The sequence below is a fragment of the Amblyomma americanum genome, chromosome 8 (genome assembly GCF_052857255.1).
Source record: "Amblyomma americanum isolate KBUSLIRL-KWMA chromosome 8, ASM5285725v1, whole genome shotgun sequence".
In the NCBI taxonomy this organism is placed as follows: domain Eukaryota; kingdom Metazoa; phylum Arthropoda; class Arachnida; order Ixodida; family Ixodidae; genus Amblyomma; species Amblyomma americanum.
Genome location: NC_135504.1, coordinates 40,392,781 through 40,410,373, shown reverse-complemented (window position 1 = coordinate 40,410,373; position 17,593 = coordinate 40,392,781). Strand labels below are relative to the sequence as shown.

The 17,593-nt window shown below is 47.1% G+C and overlaps 1 protein-coding gene across 2 annotated transcripts in view; it reads left to right on the top strand.

The window, feature by feature from the left end:
• The window catches only part of LOC144101441 (monocyte to macrophage differentiation factor 2), a 56,727-nt gene extending 50,426 nt beyond the window's left edge, over window positions 1-6,301 (top strand). For both annotated transcript variants that reach the window (XM_077634617.1, XM_077634616.1), the window contains 2 exons: window positions 3,018-3,087; window positions 4,369-6,301. In XM_077634617.1, coding sequence (XP_077490743.1) covers window positions 3,018-3,087; window positions 4,369-4,566 — 268 coding nt within the window. In that variant the 3' untranslated portion in view covers window positions 4,567-6,301. The remainder of the gene's footprint in view (window positions 1-3,017; window positions 3,088-4,368) is intronic.
• Window positions 6,302-17,593: the final 11,292 nt, after the last annotated feature.

Below are 17,593 nucleotides of genomic sequence, written 5' to 3'. Positions count from 1 at the left end.
GACCACGTTGGCATTTTTCGCTTGTAGTTCACAATTTGGTTTAATAGGAATATTGCAGCAATGTCCTTCTGACTTGCCTGTTCCTTAATATACGTAATATCACCAAATCCAGAGTCCTCATTAAGTCTTTTGAGCTCTCTTTTGTAATGGTCTACTGTGGTGCGGAGCCTCTCTATTTGCTTCTTCAGATCTCTTTCCTTCCTCTTCCATTTTATTCTTTCCACGGCCACAAGGCTGGCAGGTCTGAGGTCAGCTTGTGTTGTTTTGTCAGCAAGAATTGGTGCTTCATGTTGATTTGCGCTAATGGACCTTGAATGCTCTTGTGCCACATCAAAAAGGTTGTCACTTGACATTGGGGAGCACTCAGCTATATGACTAACCAATGTTTTGTCAGGAAGAATCGGTGCTTCATGTTGGCTTGCACCAATGCAGCTTTGCTCTTGTTCCACGTCAAAACAGTTTTCACTTGGCATTGAGGCGCACCCAGATATTGACACTTCAGGAATTGTATTTTCGTCATTCCTCTTTCGTTTATTCGTGGGCTCATCTTGGCTGTGCTGGCTCTCCAAAGCTGATCTTTTCCTGATGGTTTCACTATTTCTTTCTTTCAAAGTACGGGGTTGCATGTACGGCGGGTAGTCGGCAAACACAGAGGGCACAATGCCCTTTTTCAAACGGCGCCGTTTGCCCTCTAAGAAGTCCGAGTCTGTGAAGTGTTTACTACACACCTTCGAATAGTTCGAGGTGCAGTTCGGGACCCAGTCATCTCTTCTTATCTTTTTCATCCACTGCTCGCGTAGCGAAGCTTCGGCAGGAATCTCGTGGAAGGAGACGCCAGGTTCCTTCTTTTTCCCGTCTGATCGGCACAGTGGCACACAGCAGTATGCCATCGGGATCTGTAAATTGAATATTCCTATTCTTAGTAAAATGTTCCAAGTTTCTGCGCTTCGTGCACAAACTAACTTGCTAATCACACTTGACAAACAAATGAAGCTGAAATACGTATTATAATATTCGATTTCGCGGACATGGTAACGTATGCTTACAACTGTAACTTATGTAACGTTGAACACACAGTCACTTAATTAAATAGCTGATAATGCGATGCGCTGCAAAGAAAACTTGCATAGAAACACGTGCATCGTGCTGCGCACACGTGCTTGAGCATCACAGTAATTCAAATTCACGCGCAAAGTTATCGAAACTGCAATACTGACGCATATGGCTCTTCCGAATGATATCAATCTTTCTTTTTGCGTCTTAATGAAGCAGAGTATGAGTTATTACTTGATTTAGTTCACCGAAAAACACGGCCCGATCGCTGAACAATAAAGTAATTGCTGTCACTCAGATGTCTGTAACATGAACAACAAAAACAGCAACTTACAGGTTGTTCCAGCGGCGTAGTCCTGCTACATCCAAATGCAGTAAGAGTAGCACCAAAATCTAGATGCAACAAGCAATGCTGGTGCACGAAATGAAAGCAGCACGACGGAAGAACGTACGCCAAATGCGACTTTCTGCTCCACTACGCACGATACGCCAGCGGCAGGGCACCCTCCGTCGCCGTCGCCATCTGTCGGCAGCTAGCCGCGTAACCTCTCGATGGTGGAGGAGGATGGGAGGAGGGGCAACGACGGCCGCGGAGCGCGCCGTTGCCAGGCACAGAGAGTATAAAGGAGGCTATGGTATTAGTCGAGACAAAACACTGTGGCACTACTGAAAGCTTGCTTCACTGCAGATAGGCTATTACTGTGGGAAAGCCACCTTGTCAACTGCATGCATGGATTTTTTTTTTTCTTGTTTGTGAAGTTGGCTTCGACACGTTTGACATTGCTTTAGCGATGGCGTGAGTAGCCACCATTAAAACTAGAATAAAGAACTGAACACACTTGCTAATGCGTCGCAGGTGCATGTGGTGCTGTCATGGAAACCATGTGCACGTATTCCGCTTCATAAAACACGCGAACTACAGCTATAATAATAATAATTGGTTTTTTGGGGAAAGGAAATGGCGCAGTATCTGTCTCATATATAGTTGGACACCTGAACCGCGCCGTAAGGGAAGGGATAAAGGAGGGAGTTAAAGAAGAAAGGAAGAAGAGGTGCCGTAGTGGAGGGCTCCGGAATAATTTCGACCACCTGGGGATCTTTAACGTGCACTGACATCGCACACCACACGGGCGCCTTAGCGTTTTTCCTCCATAAAAACGCAGCCGCTGCGGTCGCGTTCGAACCCGGGAACTCCGGATCAGTAGTCTAGCGCCCTAACCACTGAGCCACCGCGGCGGGGCATTTTTTTTTTCTAGTTTGTGAAGTTGGCTTCGACGCGTTTGACATTGCTCTAGAGATGGCGTGAGTAGCCACCAGTAAAACTAGAATAAAGAACTGAACACACTTGCTAATGCGTCGCAGGTGCACGTGGTGATGTCATGTAAACTATGTGCACGTATTCCGCTTCATAAAACGCGCGAACGAACTACACATATGGATTCTGTTTCAAAAAATAGGCCTTCTGTCTTTAGTAAGGAATGCGACATTGAGGTGAAGCTGGCTTAACATTTACGTAGTGTGTTCATTGGTGTACAATCAAAATCTAAAAGAGAGAAAACCGAACTGTTTACGTATTCTCCTACCAAGCCTACATATTGTTTCACCGGGGGCCCACCCACCGCCAGTGTGCTCGTGCTGATTGGTCGCGATGCGGCAGGCGTACGCGCAGCCGGGTACCTGGCGCCATCTAGAGCCCTCACTGACGATCTGCGCATGCGCACAGGTGCTCAGGCTCCTTATATTCCGGTAACGGGAGCACGACACAAGGTTTGCTAAACGTGTCTAATGTTGTGATATACGTGCGCGCTCAAAATTCCGCTACTTGACACCTTTCCTGAGACTGAGAGATTGCCAGTGTTTTAATCGCCCAGTTTGCTAGCGCTACACTTGACGCAAAACAGTGATTCAGTTGAATTCAACAAAAATCTCATGCCAAAATTTCGCTTCTTTTTTTTCCGCCACAGGTACAAAACTCTCGAGGTGCTCATTTACATAGGTTCTGCCCTGGTGCCCGCATCGGCCACATTTTCGATGGTAAGGCCTCAAGCTGAGAGCACGGTTTGCTCTCTTGTCACAAAACAGGCGTTGCATATGTAAAAATGTCCGCGAATTGTTTACCGCTTATGTCTTAATTGACCGCAATGCTGTAGAAACGGCACTGGAAAAGTGTTTTTCTCCTGCTTTCGTTCTCTGACCTTTTTCTTGTTACAAGTTCTAAGCAAAGCTCACTTCAGCACGAACATAAAGTAAAGCAATGTTCAACCTGCACTATCAGCAACAAAAGAAACGCGAACAAAAAGACTGCGATGCGAACGCAGAAACACGAACATATTAGCTCTATGAGGGGAAATACGAGTGATCGAGTTTGATTAGCAGTTCTAAATTAGGCTCTTCGCGCCTTTGAAGTGAAGTTAACCTGCACAATAGTCGGATACAACTCAAGGACGAAGCGGCTTTTCCCCGTCGAAGGACTCTCTTCCAGCCAATGGCATCGGCCGATTCTCATGACCCTGCTAATGTGACAAAACAGGGATGAAAGATTAAAGAAGATAATCCCTTCCTTCTATGGTCGGAATAAACCTTTCTCTCCATTGTGGCGCCGCTCCCTGCATTATCACGATAGCAGGATCATGAGAATCGGCCGACGCCATTGGCTGGAAAGGGGTCCTTTGACGGGGAAAAGCCGCTGCGTTCTTGAGTTGTATTCGACTGTAGTATTGAGCTTCTCCCGGCTAAGATCTCATTTTGCCGTCCATGTTTCATTTGTTGCTGATAGTACTTTCCACATAACTCCAGCCTTCCACATCACTCCGGTTACTGGTTCTACGTAACGCTAGCCGATGTTTAAAAATTCACCAGAGCATTACAGGACGATGCAAGCTAAAACATACTCTTGGCCACTTTTCTGATGAATTAAGCCACTCTTTTTGTGTCTAGCTATAGCAGCAAAAACAGCGCGTGTTTTTTTTTGCACGTCTTGTCTTCTTTGCTTCATGAGGTTCACTGGTCACTGACCAAGGTCAACAAAATAATGACGTTTCGGGAGCGCTACGGCTCCCTTGTTCACGTTATTATTTTGTTGACCTTGGTCAGTGACCAGTGAACCTCATCAAGCCATGATTCCTGACCAGACGGTATGCCGTCGAACCCTCGACTACGTCACTTGTCTTCTTTTCGCTGTAGCATATGATGAACTATGCATGCATAGCCTAGCAGGATAGGGTAGCTTTAGGAACCGTCTCTGTCTTACGAGTGCGGCTTGATTAAAACTAACGTCTGACTAGTAGTCTGACTAGTAGTCCCTGCCCCACGCAGAGACCTCCTACCGGCCTCAAGGAACTTCTGTTCGGCGGCGTGCTCTACTTCGTGGGCGTCGTGTTCTTCAAGAGCGATGGCCGCGTGCCCTTCGCGCACGCCATCTGGCATCTGTTCGTGAACGCGGCGACGCTGGTGCACTACCACGCCGTCTACCGGTACCTCTTCAGGGCCAACGCTGCGCACGAGCACAACTAGAGGGCGCCACACTGTCAACGCCTGGGCTTCGGCGAACGGACGTATTCGCACGGTCCAGTCCTGGACTGGTCCTCCTGGACCAGTCTTTTGCGGGACTACTACCGGTGCTTTGACCATTTAAGCTACTGGGAGATCGGAAGCCGTAGAAGATTGGCGCGCAGTTTGCGAAGCGTAAGCCGGTGCTTGGACTATGCGGCTACTGCGAAATTCGGAGCCGTGCGTAGAAATTAAGAGTGGTGCGTTATTTTACAAGGCGGATATGCCATAGCTTGGTGATGATCTCAGCTGAAGGTTTTTTTTTCTCTCTGTCACCAAAAAGCCGAGCCGCTGTGTGATAATGATTGTCGGGTGCGGTGCAGGTACCGCTCAAGCAGCACTTCCCCGATGCATTGATCGTGTCTGAACACAGGGAGATTTTGGTACATGCATGCAGACTGGAGCAGCGCAGTCCCAAGGGTATGTTATTAGCGTGGTGATGATCTCAGCTAGACTTGTCTTTGTCAAGAGACTGGGTAAGCCTGACAGCCCTATGACCATGAGAACGAAGTGTGGTGTGCGTAATCTTTGGGACACAGAAAGGTATCTCCAGAAAAGCTGAAACTCGACCATCTGATAGAAATTACAGTGATTTAGGCACCTTTGTGAAGCTTTCTGGTGAAATGCTATCCAAGTCGTGTGGCCCTGGTCCGGTGCTTCAAGTCAGTGGTTGCGTTGGAATAGGAGCTTAAAGGATAAGGTTGCTGTTGGCTGACGGAGTTGTTCGCAGCACAGAGAATTCTTGGCGGAACACTCTAAGCGGTCGACCTCACCTTTCATGGCAGCAAGACTGTGATATGCAAAGTCAGGTGCAAAGACATGTGACAGATGGCACATCGGGACAAGGCTTGAAGAAAAGAGCCGTGTTAATGACTGAATCTTTGTTAAGTATAAATGTGTGCTGAAAGGATCATACAAGATGTTGGCGATACCTAAAGCGAGCGTTCGAAAGACGCTCGGAAGTGCGCATTTCAAATCGCCTGCAGATTTCTTCTGTATGCGTAGTGGAAGACTGAACAGAACGATTGAACTAATGTGACGCAACGCCACAGGTAACAACCCCAAGAACTCCTGGCTAGCCATTTTGCCCAAACCAGTATACGATCTCAACTCCAGAAGCTTTCTAAGAATGCTAAGAGGTGTGAAAGCTTAAACCGTGAGAAATACCGGTGTTTGGTCGAAAAGGAGAACTTATGTATGGTAAAGTGTATGGATAGCTCAGACTCTGTTGAACAAGCGCTGGTGGGGTTGGGTCAACCCAGAAAGCAAGAGTTAGAGAATGTTCGGGAACAAAGTTGTCCGATTCCTGTGTGAAAGTCGTACAGAGCAACCCTTGTTACTTGTAGGAGGTGAGAAAAAGAAGTGCGTTCAAATCTTCTTGGTTCCGGCGCATATGTATGTCGACACTCCTCAGGGGGGACTGACCTACGGAACTAGCTTTGTGTAGGTGTCCATGGAAGTATTCGTAACACGGATTCTGCGAAAAAAAGCTGAATTTCCTCGTTGTCTGGAGGGCGTAGCTTGACGTCGGGTGTTCCGGTGTGCGCTTCTTGAAGGGAAGTGAACGGCACACCCCCTTCAGCTCTTGCTTTCTCCCAGACTGCCGAGCAGCTGTGCATTTTCGTCTTTGCAGTGTTTCAGAAACTTTTGTGGACCCCTGTACATGTGAAATGCCAAGCAGTGATACCCGCATGAAATCCTTCATAGTTTATTCTGGAGAGTCAGCTTGAGGCGTACATGACGGCTGGCGCCTTGTGTGTAGGTTCAGTGGTCCAGATGAACAATTAGTGGTCACTGTATGTAACGGTTACCGAACGTGCTCTGGGTAAGGGTAGACATAACAACTGTATGTTTCAGGCTTCGAAAAGGCATGGCTAACACCTGAAAGGTGCCGCGGCGACTTAAAATGATCTCAACCTTCAACTTGGGTGCGCGTTCTGTGCTAAGTGAGATGAATATAATGAATGAAAGAGAGACACATGTACAGAACGTAGAAAGTTGGTTGTACGTTGGCTAAGGCTTATACTGTACCGTTAAGAGCATTTGCGAAGAGGGGCAAACGAATGGTTTTTTTTTTTTGCCCACAATATGAGCGAAATGCGCAAGTTTGCGATGAAACCGGAGTTAGAACGAGAGCCAGAAAGGGTCGTTAGCTCCTAGACCAGGCATACCAGCGGCCTTTGCCTGCATGTCTTCTCGCCTGTGTTACGGGACGTGATACCGAACTAAAGCAAGAGAGATCCGATAAGGGTGATATCATCCAGCGCCATCTTTTAGCTAGGGTATGTGCTGGAAGCTTATACAGCTTCAGTTACCAGGGATTCGGGACAGCGGTCTAGTACTTTTTTTGTTACCATGTGGCGCATGATCTTGAATATTCAATATCAGCATGTCAAAGTAAGCGACGAAAAACAAAAACACATGGCAGAGCCGAATGTTCGATCTAAGAACACCTTGATCCGTGCGATGTAGAGTTAGCCCACTTGGCTTCGAGGCGATGATTGCAGGTGTGGATGCATTGGCTTATAACACTACAACGCGCGATATGGTATGATCGTGTTCTGAAGGTGGCGCAGTCCTTGTTCTATTTGCACCCATGAAAAAAAAATTAATGGTAGGGTTTTAACATAGTTAAACCGAGTAAACATGCGAAATCGCCCCTTGCTTGAATGGTGCGAAAACAAGGGACTTTGAAGGCGCTAAGGTCACCCTCAAGGTCGCCCTCCCATTGGCTACAGTTGGCGCGATGCTCCTACGAACTAATCCGAGCTTACCCGAGTTACTCCGAGGCTTCACACAAAGTTTTTGGTTGGAACCGTGTTAAGTAATGCAGTAGCACTAAAAAAAAAACGGTAAGAGCAGTATATTCTTCAAGAATTTTGTTCATATCACCCTAAACGGCTCTCAGTTTTTGTCGTTCCGTATAGACTCACACTGTTCGAATTTTTGACAGCTTTTTGGAACATGTGTTCATCGAGACATCAAGACTCCGCTGCCTTTGATGTACACGACAGATTACGTAGAATCTAAATTCCGGAGAAATATCGCTCGTTTTTCGTACAACTATAGTTGATGTAAAAAAAGGGTGACTGTTCCCACTATAATGGCCATGCCGAAGGCTTAGTGGTGCTGGCCGCGACCTGTCGCTAATTCCTGGTAACGATGTCGGGGCTAACTCAAGGTGTAGCATTCACACGTTGACATCGAGGCAAATGTGTAGGCAATCAGGCAGAGCCTTCAAGGATACGCCACGTTAGGCGTGCCGCAGGTGTTTTTCGCAACGTTGATGTAAAAAATCTGGCACTGTTTTCCACTGTTCTCGAGGGAGAAGACCCGCAGAATGGCATCGAAGATTTTTAACATTTACTTTCACTGGTTGGATAAACCATGCGTTAAGGTATCTAGCCAGGTATATGGACAGCGTAGTTCTGAAGCTTTGCTGCTAAAAAGCACTTCTTTGAGGAACGTTGTCACATTCAGGCTGCGTGGGCGGGGGTGTCTGCGCTTGAGCCCGGTACCACAGTGAAATGTTTTGCAAGCACCGCCATATAAGCTTTGTATACAAGTGGCGGATTTAATGCATTTTATTTTGCGTACGTGAATTAGTAGAGCAGATATTTATAAGGAAATTTTTCACAGCGAGGAATACACTGAAATAAGTCAGGCCAATAGAGAAATTACAGAGACCAAATAGAGGTAACTAAATGCACGTTTTCGCAAACATGCCAGCTTCGAATTCTAGCCGTAAGAGCCTACTTTCGTCAAATGTGTGCTTTCAACTGTGCCATTTGATGCGATCGCGAACTCGGCCGGCGTGCGTTGAGGAAATTTGATGAGGTGACGGCAGTCTACACACGCTTTCTAAAGAGGGACTCTGCACCAGGCATTTGCAGTTTAACTTCAAACACGTCTCTCATTTCAAAGAATGTTTCCTGACATCAGAAACATAATCACGATGTAGCGGGTCACTTCAGGGACTTCCTGGAAAGCACCTATTCAGCGTGTTCCTCGGGACTTCGACAAGATGTAGCTTCACTTCTATTAAAGGGGTACAGACACAAAATTTCATAATCAAATTAACTATGATTTGTTTCGTGACATTAAGGAGATGCTTTCTAGCGAGTTTCAGTCGCAGGCGATCGGTGGAACATGTATTATTTCCATCCGGCGTCGATTGACGTCTAGGTCCACTTGCCCCAGTTATTGTGACGTCACCGAAACCAGTTGTCGTTCAAATGAACGACCAGTTATTGCCGGCGACGCCAACGTCGTCATTACAGTGGCAGTCCAGGTGGCCGGTCGACTGTGAGATTAAGGTGCACTTCAGCTCTGGCGTCGACCGAAACTGGTTTGTAGTTATTAACACTGTGCACTGGTGCTTTGAGTTCATTTTCGTGATTACTAGGTCCGTAGGCCTCTTGTCTCCGCCCCTTTAAGTGCCACACAGTTGTTCATCAACCTGCCGGTAATTCAGCTAGGGTTTACAAGGCTTGAGATTGTTGAGGGTTTCCCTTTTCTGTGTTCCTTTCGAAGAATTCAGTGTGAAATGCTTCTAAAATTTGGAGTGTTCATACATAAGCGTTGCTCTTAAGATTGACGCGCACTAGGTGCGGATGAAGTGGCATACGTTAAATCCGTCAGTGATGATACATGTAGTTTCGATGGAGGAAGGAAAACTCAGGAGAGGCCCTCGCTAAACGAGCTGCACGACAGAAAGTGTGCCGGAAGTCACGCGCTTTCGCAAGGACTACTGGGAGTCTTTGGCCGCCCGCGCAGCCAATAGTAACGCTGGGCGCAGCGGCGTCGTCTGCTGCATTGTCTGCTGCGCATGCGCGCTGAGACTGCGACCAACTAGGGGGAGGGGGGGCGCAGGGAGTATCCGGCTTCAAAAAATGTGAACTCTCTTGGGTTCTTTTTTTCATCCATGACAGTTTCAAAGTTGACGTCACTAGCGACAACGCTAAAATTGTTACCGTCGAGTGAGCGAAAGTCTCAACTTCAAGGAAATCTCGAGTATAGGCCTCGGAAGTGTGCTCTGTGCGAGGTATGCGCTGCAGTTGCTTGACTTAGAACAAGGTAGAAGAAGCTTACGAAACAATGATAAGCAGCTCCCCAACGCAACCCAATGCTGGCGCAGTTCGTATCCCGAAGGACACTATAGGAGACCCAACTGCCTTACCGTGCCAAAGGCATGCACTTGTATGTACTATGTATACCATCTTGTGTAGCAGCACTTCAGCCAGGGGACCCGTGTGCATGCGTCAGTGCTGTCCATGTGCTCATCTTTGCTCATCTCTCAGTGTCCCACAGACCGATACATTCGCCCATAGCTGCTAGGTATATATACACCTTATTACCATTCCGCGATGTGCTATAGTGTCGGTGCAACATTTATTTTTCCTTACGAACGCTGCCAAGTACAAAACAGCTGCACAGTTGTTGCTCGCTTTTTCACCGCGCTTTGTTCTCCGCCTTTTTCCCCGCGACGATGCCAAAATCGGTGTTCGAGTGACCATGAATAGTTGTGTTCTTACACTGATGACCCGCTTGGCAGAGGTATTAGGTGCTCTACTGACGGCATTGTGTTTGGTGCGTACGACGAACAGGCGGGACACCAAAGACAAGTGGTAAAGAGAAACTCGCAGGACTGTTCATCATCGCCATCATCATCATCAGCCCGAATACGCCCTCTGCAGGGCAAAGGGCATATCTCTCCAATTAACCCGGTCTTGCGACAGCTGCGGCCACCTTATCTCCGCAACCATACTAATCTCGCCCGCCCACCTAACTTTCTGCCGCACTTCCCTAACTTTCTGCTACGCTTGCCTTCCCTTCATGTCTATTGTAAGGTACTGTTCGGAAATATTGAAGTTAATGGTCCATTCTTCCGACGCTTAGAAAAATCTTATGCTTGCCTGACAGTCGCATCGAGTAGTTAAGACTGCTGTGGAAAACGACCGGGGAAAGTCTTTGACGATAGAGAAAAAAATGCGAGCCTGCCGACGGGAGATATGAAAATGTGTTGAAATTGCTATAGCGAAACCTTACAATATATGAAAAAATTGCTTTCATAAACTATTTTCCATTGAAAGATGCTTTGTCCAGAATTGCTGGGCATAGGAAACCCAGAACATTACCGTTTCAGGACCGTTAAACCAGTATAACGCGATATTCATAGACAGCTGTTTGCTGTGGTGCGTGTGACGTCACTATGCTGTCGCTTTTGACGACACTGTGTTCGGACCACTCAGCGTGGCGCGTTGCAGTGACGTCATGCGTGACGCATGAGCAAGCTACCGCGAGACAAGCAGGCGTTCATTATAGCTTTATCGGGTGCTAGGTCACATCTTCGGTTTGCGTGACGCCAGCTCCTGCCCACTTCAAACTTCGGCATCAATAACAGGAAGCACTGCTATGTGCAATATATGGATCGAAAGGCACAAATCTAAGGATCGATTGGCCACTGATGACCTGCTTTCCGCGATGCGTGCATTATGAACACTGAAACTGATAGATTGGTACCGCCGACAGCTGGGCTCGAATTCGCTTGGGGTCAACGGCCCCAGCCATAGGAACCAAACAAAGTGTTTCCGTTCCGTGCTGCCTCCGCGTTTTATCTCACCCCTTGTCTTTGGAGTCCCTTCGAGGTGCTGCGAGTGATAGGGCGAAAAGCAGTAATAATGCTGCCCTATAGCGCGTTTCTTGACTCTTTCCAAGAGAGGCGATTCTCACAGCTTAGCTGATTCCGCATTTTAGGCTACTCTTCCACGTATCGCAGCATGGCCTCTGCGCTTTATCGATGCGAAAATAGACGTTAGAGAGTAGACTCGAGGTGCATTCAAGGTTGTCTGCAGCCACTGCCTCAGACATGAGCAGCAGAAACAGAGCGGCGTCGAGGTGCGAATTACGTCTGCTATGGGCACTCCTCCCGCTACCTTGGCCACAAGCAGAAACGGTTTGTTTAGGCCCGCTAGGCCCACGCCTAACTCGCTTGAAATGAAACACCCTGTATATGGCGTATATTTGATTCAAATGTCTTCACTTTGAATCGTAAGTTGGCGCAAATATTATCCACTGACTCCGCCTTTTTCGCACGCTCTGCGCATGCGCGCCTCTTCTCCTCCAGCTCCACTGGTTGAAAAGAAAACCGCCAACTCCTACCACGAATGCGCGGTTAATGTTAGTGACAGGCGCATGCGACAGATGGCGGCAGCTGTCAAGCGCACTTCGCACCTGGCTCCTCGCGGAACCATGTGCGTCTGTTTTCAACCCGTAGCAGACGAATTTTCGTCACTCCCCCAGAGGGCGCTACTACTTGTGAAAAAAGCGGATTTGGAGTTGACCAAAAAAGCGTGTGATCTTGTAAGGCATCGACTAAACGATCAAATGTTTCCGCTCATGGCGTAAAAAAAGAGAAAAGTTTATCCGAATTATCGAACGGTATGGAATTCGACACTGGGTGAGCGGCGACTCCGAGATTGGTGATACGGACGCAGGGGATCTTTGAGGTCTTCGTTGACAGACACATTGGATCGTACAAGGGTGATAAGAAATCAAGAACCTCTGGCTGTGAAACTTGAAACACGCCGCGTCTTGTAACTTTGTCACATAAAAGAGATTGCAACGCAGTTGACGATTAAAATTTGCAACTTATGACCACCAAAGCGTCACGTCGATCGAGCCGTACATATACCGTACGAGATATTCCTCGGTGCTGTTTGGCAGACGCAGCAAGACTAGGCGTATAGTTCAGAAATGCACTACCAGGGGGCACAGAGGCGGAGAGGCCATTGCCTCTCGCCCTTTTCTAGCGATAGTCCTGCACAATATGAATACCCTCGTGAGTTTACAGCGATGCACACAATTTTTCAACAGCGTTTCGTTGGCGAAGGCAAAATCTTCGTGCGACGTCTGAAAGCAGCATTGACTCCATGTCAGCGCTCACAGAGGTCGACAGATAAAACAGAGTTCTTGCCAATCGCAGAGTAATTACGCGCTGAGGCTGTGCTTGGCTTTTGTAGGAAAACTCTACGGGCGGTCTTTATCTCGTCGTGGCCCGAGGAGTTAATCGGTTACGCCTTTCGTAATCCTTGCGCATGTTTTCTGAAATGGAAACAAAGTCGTGACGTTCAGCCACTCGCCAGCTTCCATCGATATAACGCACTCAGAAATGACGCCAGATGGGATTTCAAGGTGAAGGCGCCTCTATGTTCGGCTATAGCCACCAGCGTTCTTAGACCGAAAAGCGCTGCTAGCCACTTTAGTTAAGCGCTGGCATGGATGCACCGTACGTGAGGCCAGTGTCGCGGTATCTCCACACTCAATGCCTTGTGAAACAGAACCAGACTATAACGTAGACAAGGAGAGCACAGTCTTGGTCAAAAGTCTTAAGGCCAAAGGATTTTCGCTTCAGACGAATAACAGAGCATTTTACGGCACTATTAAACACCAAATGACCTTGAAATCCTAGCAGAAGGTTTCTTCTTGGGGTAGAAAAGCTTCCTGCTTGACTTGTGTTGTGAATGATCCGCTACACTGAGCATTCTAGGAACATTCATTTAGCTGCTGCTGAACTGTGTGGCCTTAAGGCTTTTTGACCAATACTGTACATACAGGGCGTTTCATTTGATTTAATATGGGCTTAGACATAAAAGGAAATTTAAAAGGTCAATTAGAACATGTTGGTTTATATTTTATGCGCCTGGACAGATAACACAACTTCAAAGGCGTTTTTAAAGTAATGTTTCTACAAAAAGTATGTTGGAATAGAATGAAACGGCCTGCATTTACACTCACAGATGTTACATAAACACACAGAGCTCCAAATTATTCCTACCAGTATGACGAGAGACGCTGTCTGTAGGACGAACTTGAACTAGAAACTTTCAACTCTGCTGAGATGGACGGTATTGACCATGCCCTGTTGCTCATGAGCCGTATAAGAAGTGCCAATTACGGTGGCCACGAGACACACACGCGTTGTTGACTTGTTTATTAGAGTAGAATGGTCACGGCGCCCAAGTTATGAAAGTTTCATATAGTGCACATTATAGTATATTACGCGCCTCGTGTTGATTAGATGTTCCAATGGGGACGAATAGCTGTGACCCAATAAAGTTTATTGCAAGCGCTTGCGTCGTTCGACTCCTTTTACTTCATGTCCCCGGCCGGCTTCAACTAGCCACGATGTAGTGGATCGTCGTGGTGGTATCATGGTTGTCCGCTGGCTGAATGTATTGCACTTGGCCGTGGTAACTCGTCTATATGAAACAAGAACTATACAGCTTTCGCCTCTGTGCTTACGCACTAAACACAAATACGCTTATGTGGGAGTAAACTTTCCTCTAACGAAAAGGGAGTGTGCTAGAGGACAGTTTACTTTTTACTCCTTTGTGTTTAAGAGGCCGGTACAGTATGAAAGGAAAAAGTGGATGCATAAGAGCCAATGTCTCTTTGCTCATCTGTAGAACAGAGGCTTCAAAGCTGTGGCTAAGGGATCAAAATATAAGTGTCCTCAAAGATATCCCTGAAGTTGTGGAAGCTTTTACTCGTCTCCAGTGTTTCCTGATGATGCAAGCTGAAGGGAAACGATGAACGCGCATGTTCAAGTACAAGTAGTATTTGGCTTTCCTGTAGTGGGATGATGCACGGGTGAAACAGAGAGATGAATTGGTGCAGTGCTACTTCTATTGTCCTACCTTGTACGCCCATAGAACAAGCCCGATTTACGGTCCCAGCTATAGCGACGCAACCTAACCTTTCGTCCCCACAAAACTTCTGTATCCTTAATGTTTTGGGCTCCTCGGCGACCTTCAACCTGTGCTCGTGACTCATGAGGAACTGATGCATTTCCGGTTGGGAACCACTCTCTGGAAGCTTTGTGCTGGGAAGCACAATAGTCTACGCGAAAACTTCTTTTTAAAAGCCAGAGTGCTGTTAGTGCTAATCCGTCCGAGCGTAATCATTGTGCAAATACTTACGAGCAGTTCTCTTTAATATTGAACCAGACTATGCGTTTTGTATAAACAGCTTGAACGTGATGCAATCGATGCCTTGATGCAGCCCTATTAGTGGCGATAATAATTTAGCATGGCGCGATCCGCTACCACACTGGTGGTACTGACAACAGCCTCCTTGTAGCAGCTTTTGTAGCATAAGAAATTGTGTAGCAGAAATTTCAGGTTTTCTAGCAAGAAAAAAAAAAGTGTTCCAGCATTTGTAGCGGAAAGAAAAATTGCATTTCATAGCAAAATTTTAGCTCTTGCAGTACGCAGAATAGAGGGTCGTAGTAAAATTTCGGCTTTTGAAGCCGGAAGCTTAGGTGTTCACCATGACCCTAAACTGGTATGGCGTCATTATAGCACTCTTACTTTCGAAAGCACCGAAAAATGAGCAAATGAAAAACAGATTTTGCTGAAAATAGTAATTTTTAATGAGTGTGAAAAATAGCAAGACATATGAGAGAACCTTGATATGCAAGAATGACAGCCTTGAGCTAATGCCTCCAGATTCTACTCCTTGTCTTCTTTCAATAATTCTACCTTGGACAATGATGACGGCCGGTGATTAATTTTTATGACGCAAGGGAAGCTTCGGCCAAAAATTGCCATGGCACATGTAGTCATCATCAGCCTGACTGCGCCCAATACAGGACAAAGGCCAGAGGAAAGCTTGTCCCCATTGTATCTCCAGCGGGTACTCGGCGGCACCGGGGATCGAACCCCGCACCGTATCTAACACCATGAACAGCTACCCACCTCCTCGTCATTCCAAGCAAGAACTGCCACTATTTCGTAGACTAGTCGCTACGATCATATCTGGTCTACGCACAGGCGCCGCCATATTGCTGCACTACAGCTGCACTTGCACTTCGGAGAGTGCAAGCTATAGCCAAGAACCCTGACCGCACTAGGCGGGAACTTCTGCAAAACGAATGTGAAAGAGTTGCACTCCTTGAACTGGTGCAGCAAGTGCAGCGAATCTAAAAGACCCGCAATTTGTAACAGTTTCGCATACCGCTACCGGTTCACGAGAGACATGCCACGGACGAACCACCTCCGTTTGCTATGCGAACGTATACGCTAAAAGCGACACAAGAAGGCAACACACGACACATATGTTTTAGCGCACACATTTGCATAATGATCAACCAACTGGCCCCGGTATTAGCTTTGCTACCTCCGTTTGTTTCAGAAATGAGCACTGCACTGTGTTCCTCGATGCGTATGCCACGCATGAGTAATGCAATAACAGTCCTAGCAACCATGCAATCATGCGGCGCGTTTTACGGGTGACAAAACTAGTGAAGTATGGCGAGCTCCAGCAGCACACCTCCACACTGAGGGCACCGAGGACGCCTACAAGTAAACTGCGTTACAATCGTGACGTTTAAGCGTGCAATATTCGGAGGGATATATCCGAAAAATACAAACACAACCAACCCCTTCCTTGTAGGAGATATTAATCGCACATCGCTAGCTGTTAACAGGTCTCTCCGATTTGGCTGCACTCTCTGCACTAGTTCTGTGAAGTTCCGCGGCGGTGCCGCCAGCGTGCTGCGTCAGTTCAGGCAGTTCAAGTGCAGCTTGGCACTGGCTGCTTCCAAAACGAATGGTCGAGTGCAGGCCCGATCGATCGTCTGCTAGCCTTGCTGTCGTCACCAAATTACAGTGAACTGTGTGCCGCTGACATCAACGACCACCAAAATCCCAAACCACGTGAAGAATTTTCCAGCAGCAAATTGCCATGAAGTGTTACCATGAACTAGCTTCAGCAAATAGTCGTTTCACAGAAAGAAAAAAAAAATTGCTGTATGTATATGCACAGACTTACGAATTTGTGCTGAAATGCTGCCCATGCGGCTCGCCTTGACTGCTTAGGTTTACAATTATGGCGCCTCAAACAGTTGCTCACCTCCTCCTTTCAAGAAAGAACTGTCGTCATTTCATTAATAAATTACTGCCATACCTTTTCTCCGCTTCTCCGGCCTACACATGGGTGCCAGCATACTGCTGCACTACAACTGCACTTCTACTTTGGCAAGTGCAAGCCAACCAGGAAATCATGCTGCACTAGGCTGGCACTTTCGCAAAATGAAGACAGAAGTGCTGCACTGGCAGAACGAATGCAAAAGTGCTTCACACCTTCCTTGAACAAGTGCAGTCAAATCAAAGAGACCTAATAGTTCTGTGGCCCGGCTCAAGCAGCAACCTGGCAAAAGGAAGGATACTGCAAAAAGCAGTATCTCCAACAACTGGCGAAAGGTCATTAGCGGTCACTATCGGCCATTTATGGAAACAGTGATAAGTACAGTGGGGGCGTCAAAGCCCACGGCATTTACGTCATGCAGAAGATAGCTAGAGGCCAGCCTCCGGAACTTGCCGCCTTATCAGGCACCCCTTTGTTCTAGGGAGTGGCCTGTGACGCACAAGAGTGAGGCACGCAAGGGTCACAAGCACTCGGCCAGCACGCATCGCACACGTGTCTGAAAAAAGCGCTTGCTAAGATATGGCAGGGCCAGATATACGAGACACATTGATAGTTCAGTCTTAGGTGTGTGAAGTAGCTATGCGCAAAGAGACCTTCAGCTTAGCGCGGTGAAAATACACGTGAATTGAGCGGTGAATGCACATCTTGGTGAAAAAACAGTTAAAGCCAGACCAACAATACGGTTGCACTGCACAGCAAGTGCAGCAGATGCATATGTCACAACTTGTAAAGCACAAAAAAGTTTATTCACGCTGGTTCGAGACTTCAATAACTGAAGCAACAAGAGCTGCGAAGTAGCTTAATCCAAGGGACCATCAAGAGGCTGTGCAGGAGTTGAAATGGTTGGTGAAATATGCACACTGCTCAATCTAAAGAACTATGTGCTAGTATCAGGGGCTCCCAGCTGGGTTTCGAAAAACAACCGGTTTCCTTGGAGTGCTTTCTGTGTCCCCAGAACACCAAAATCTTAATCCCTACCTTTCCTTTATCCACTTAATTTTGG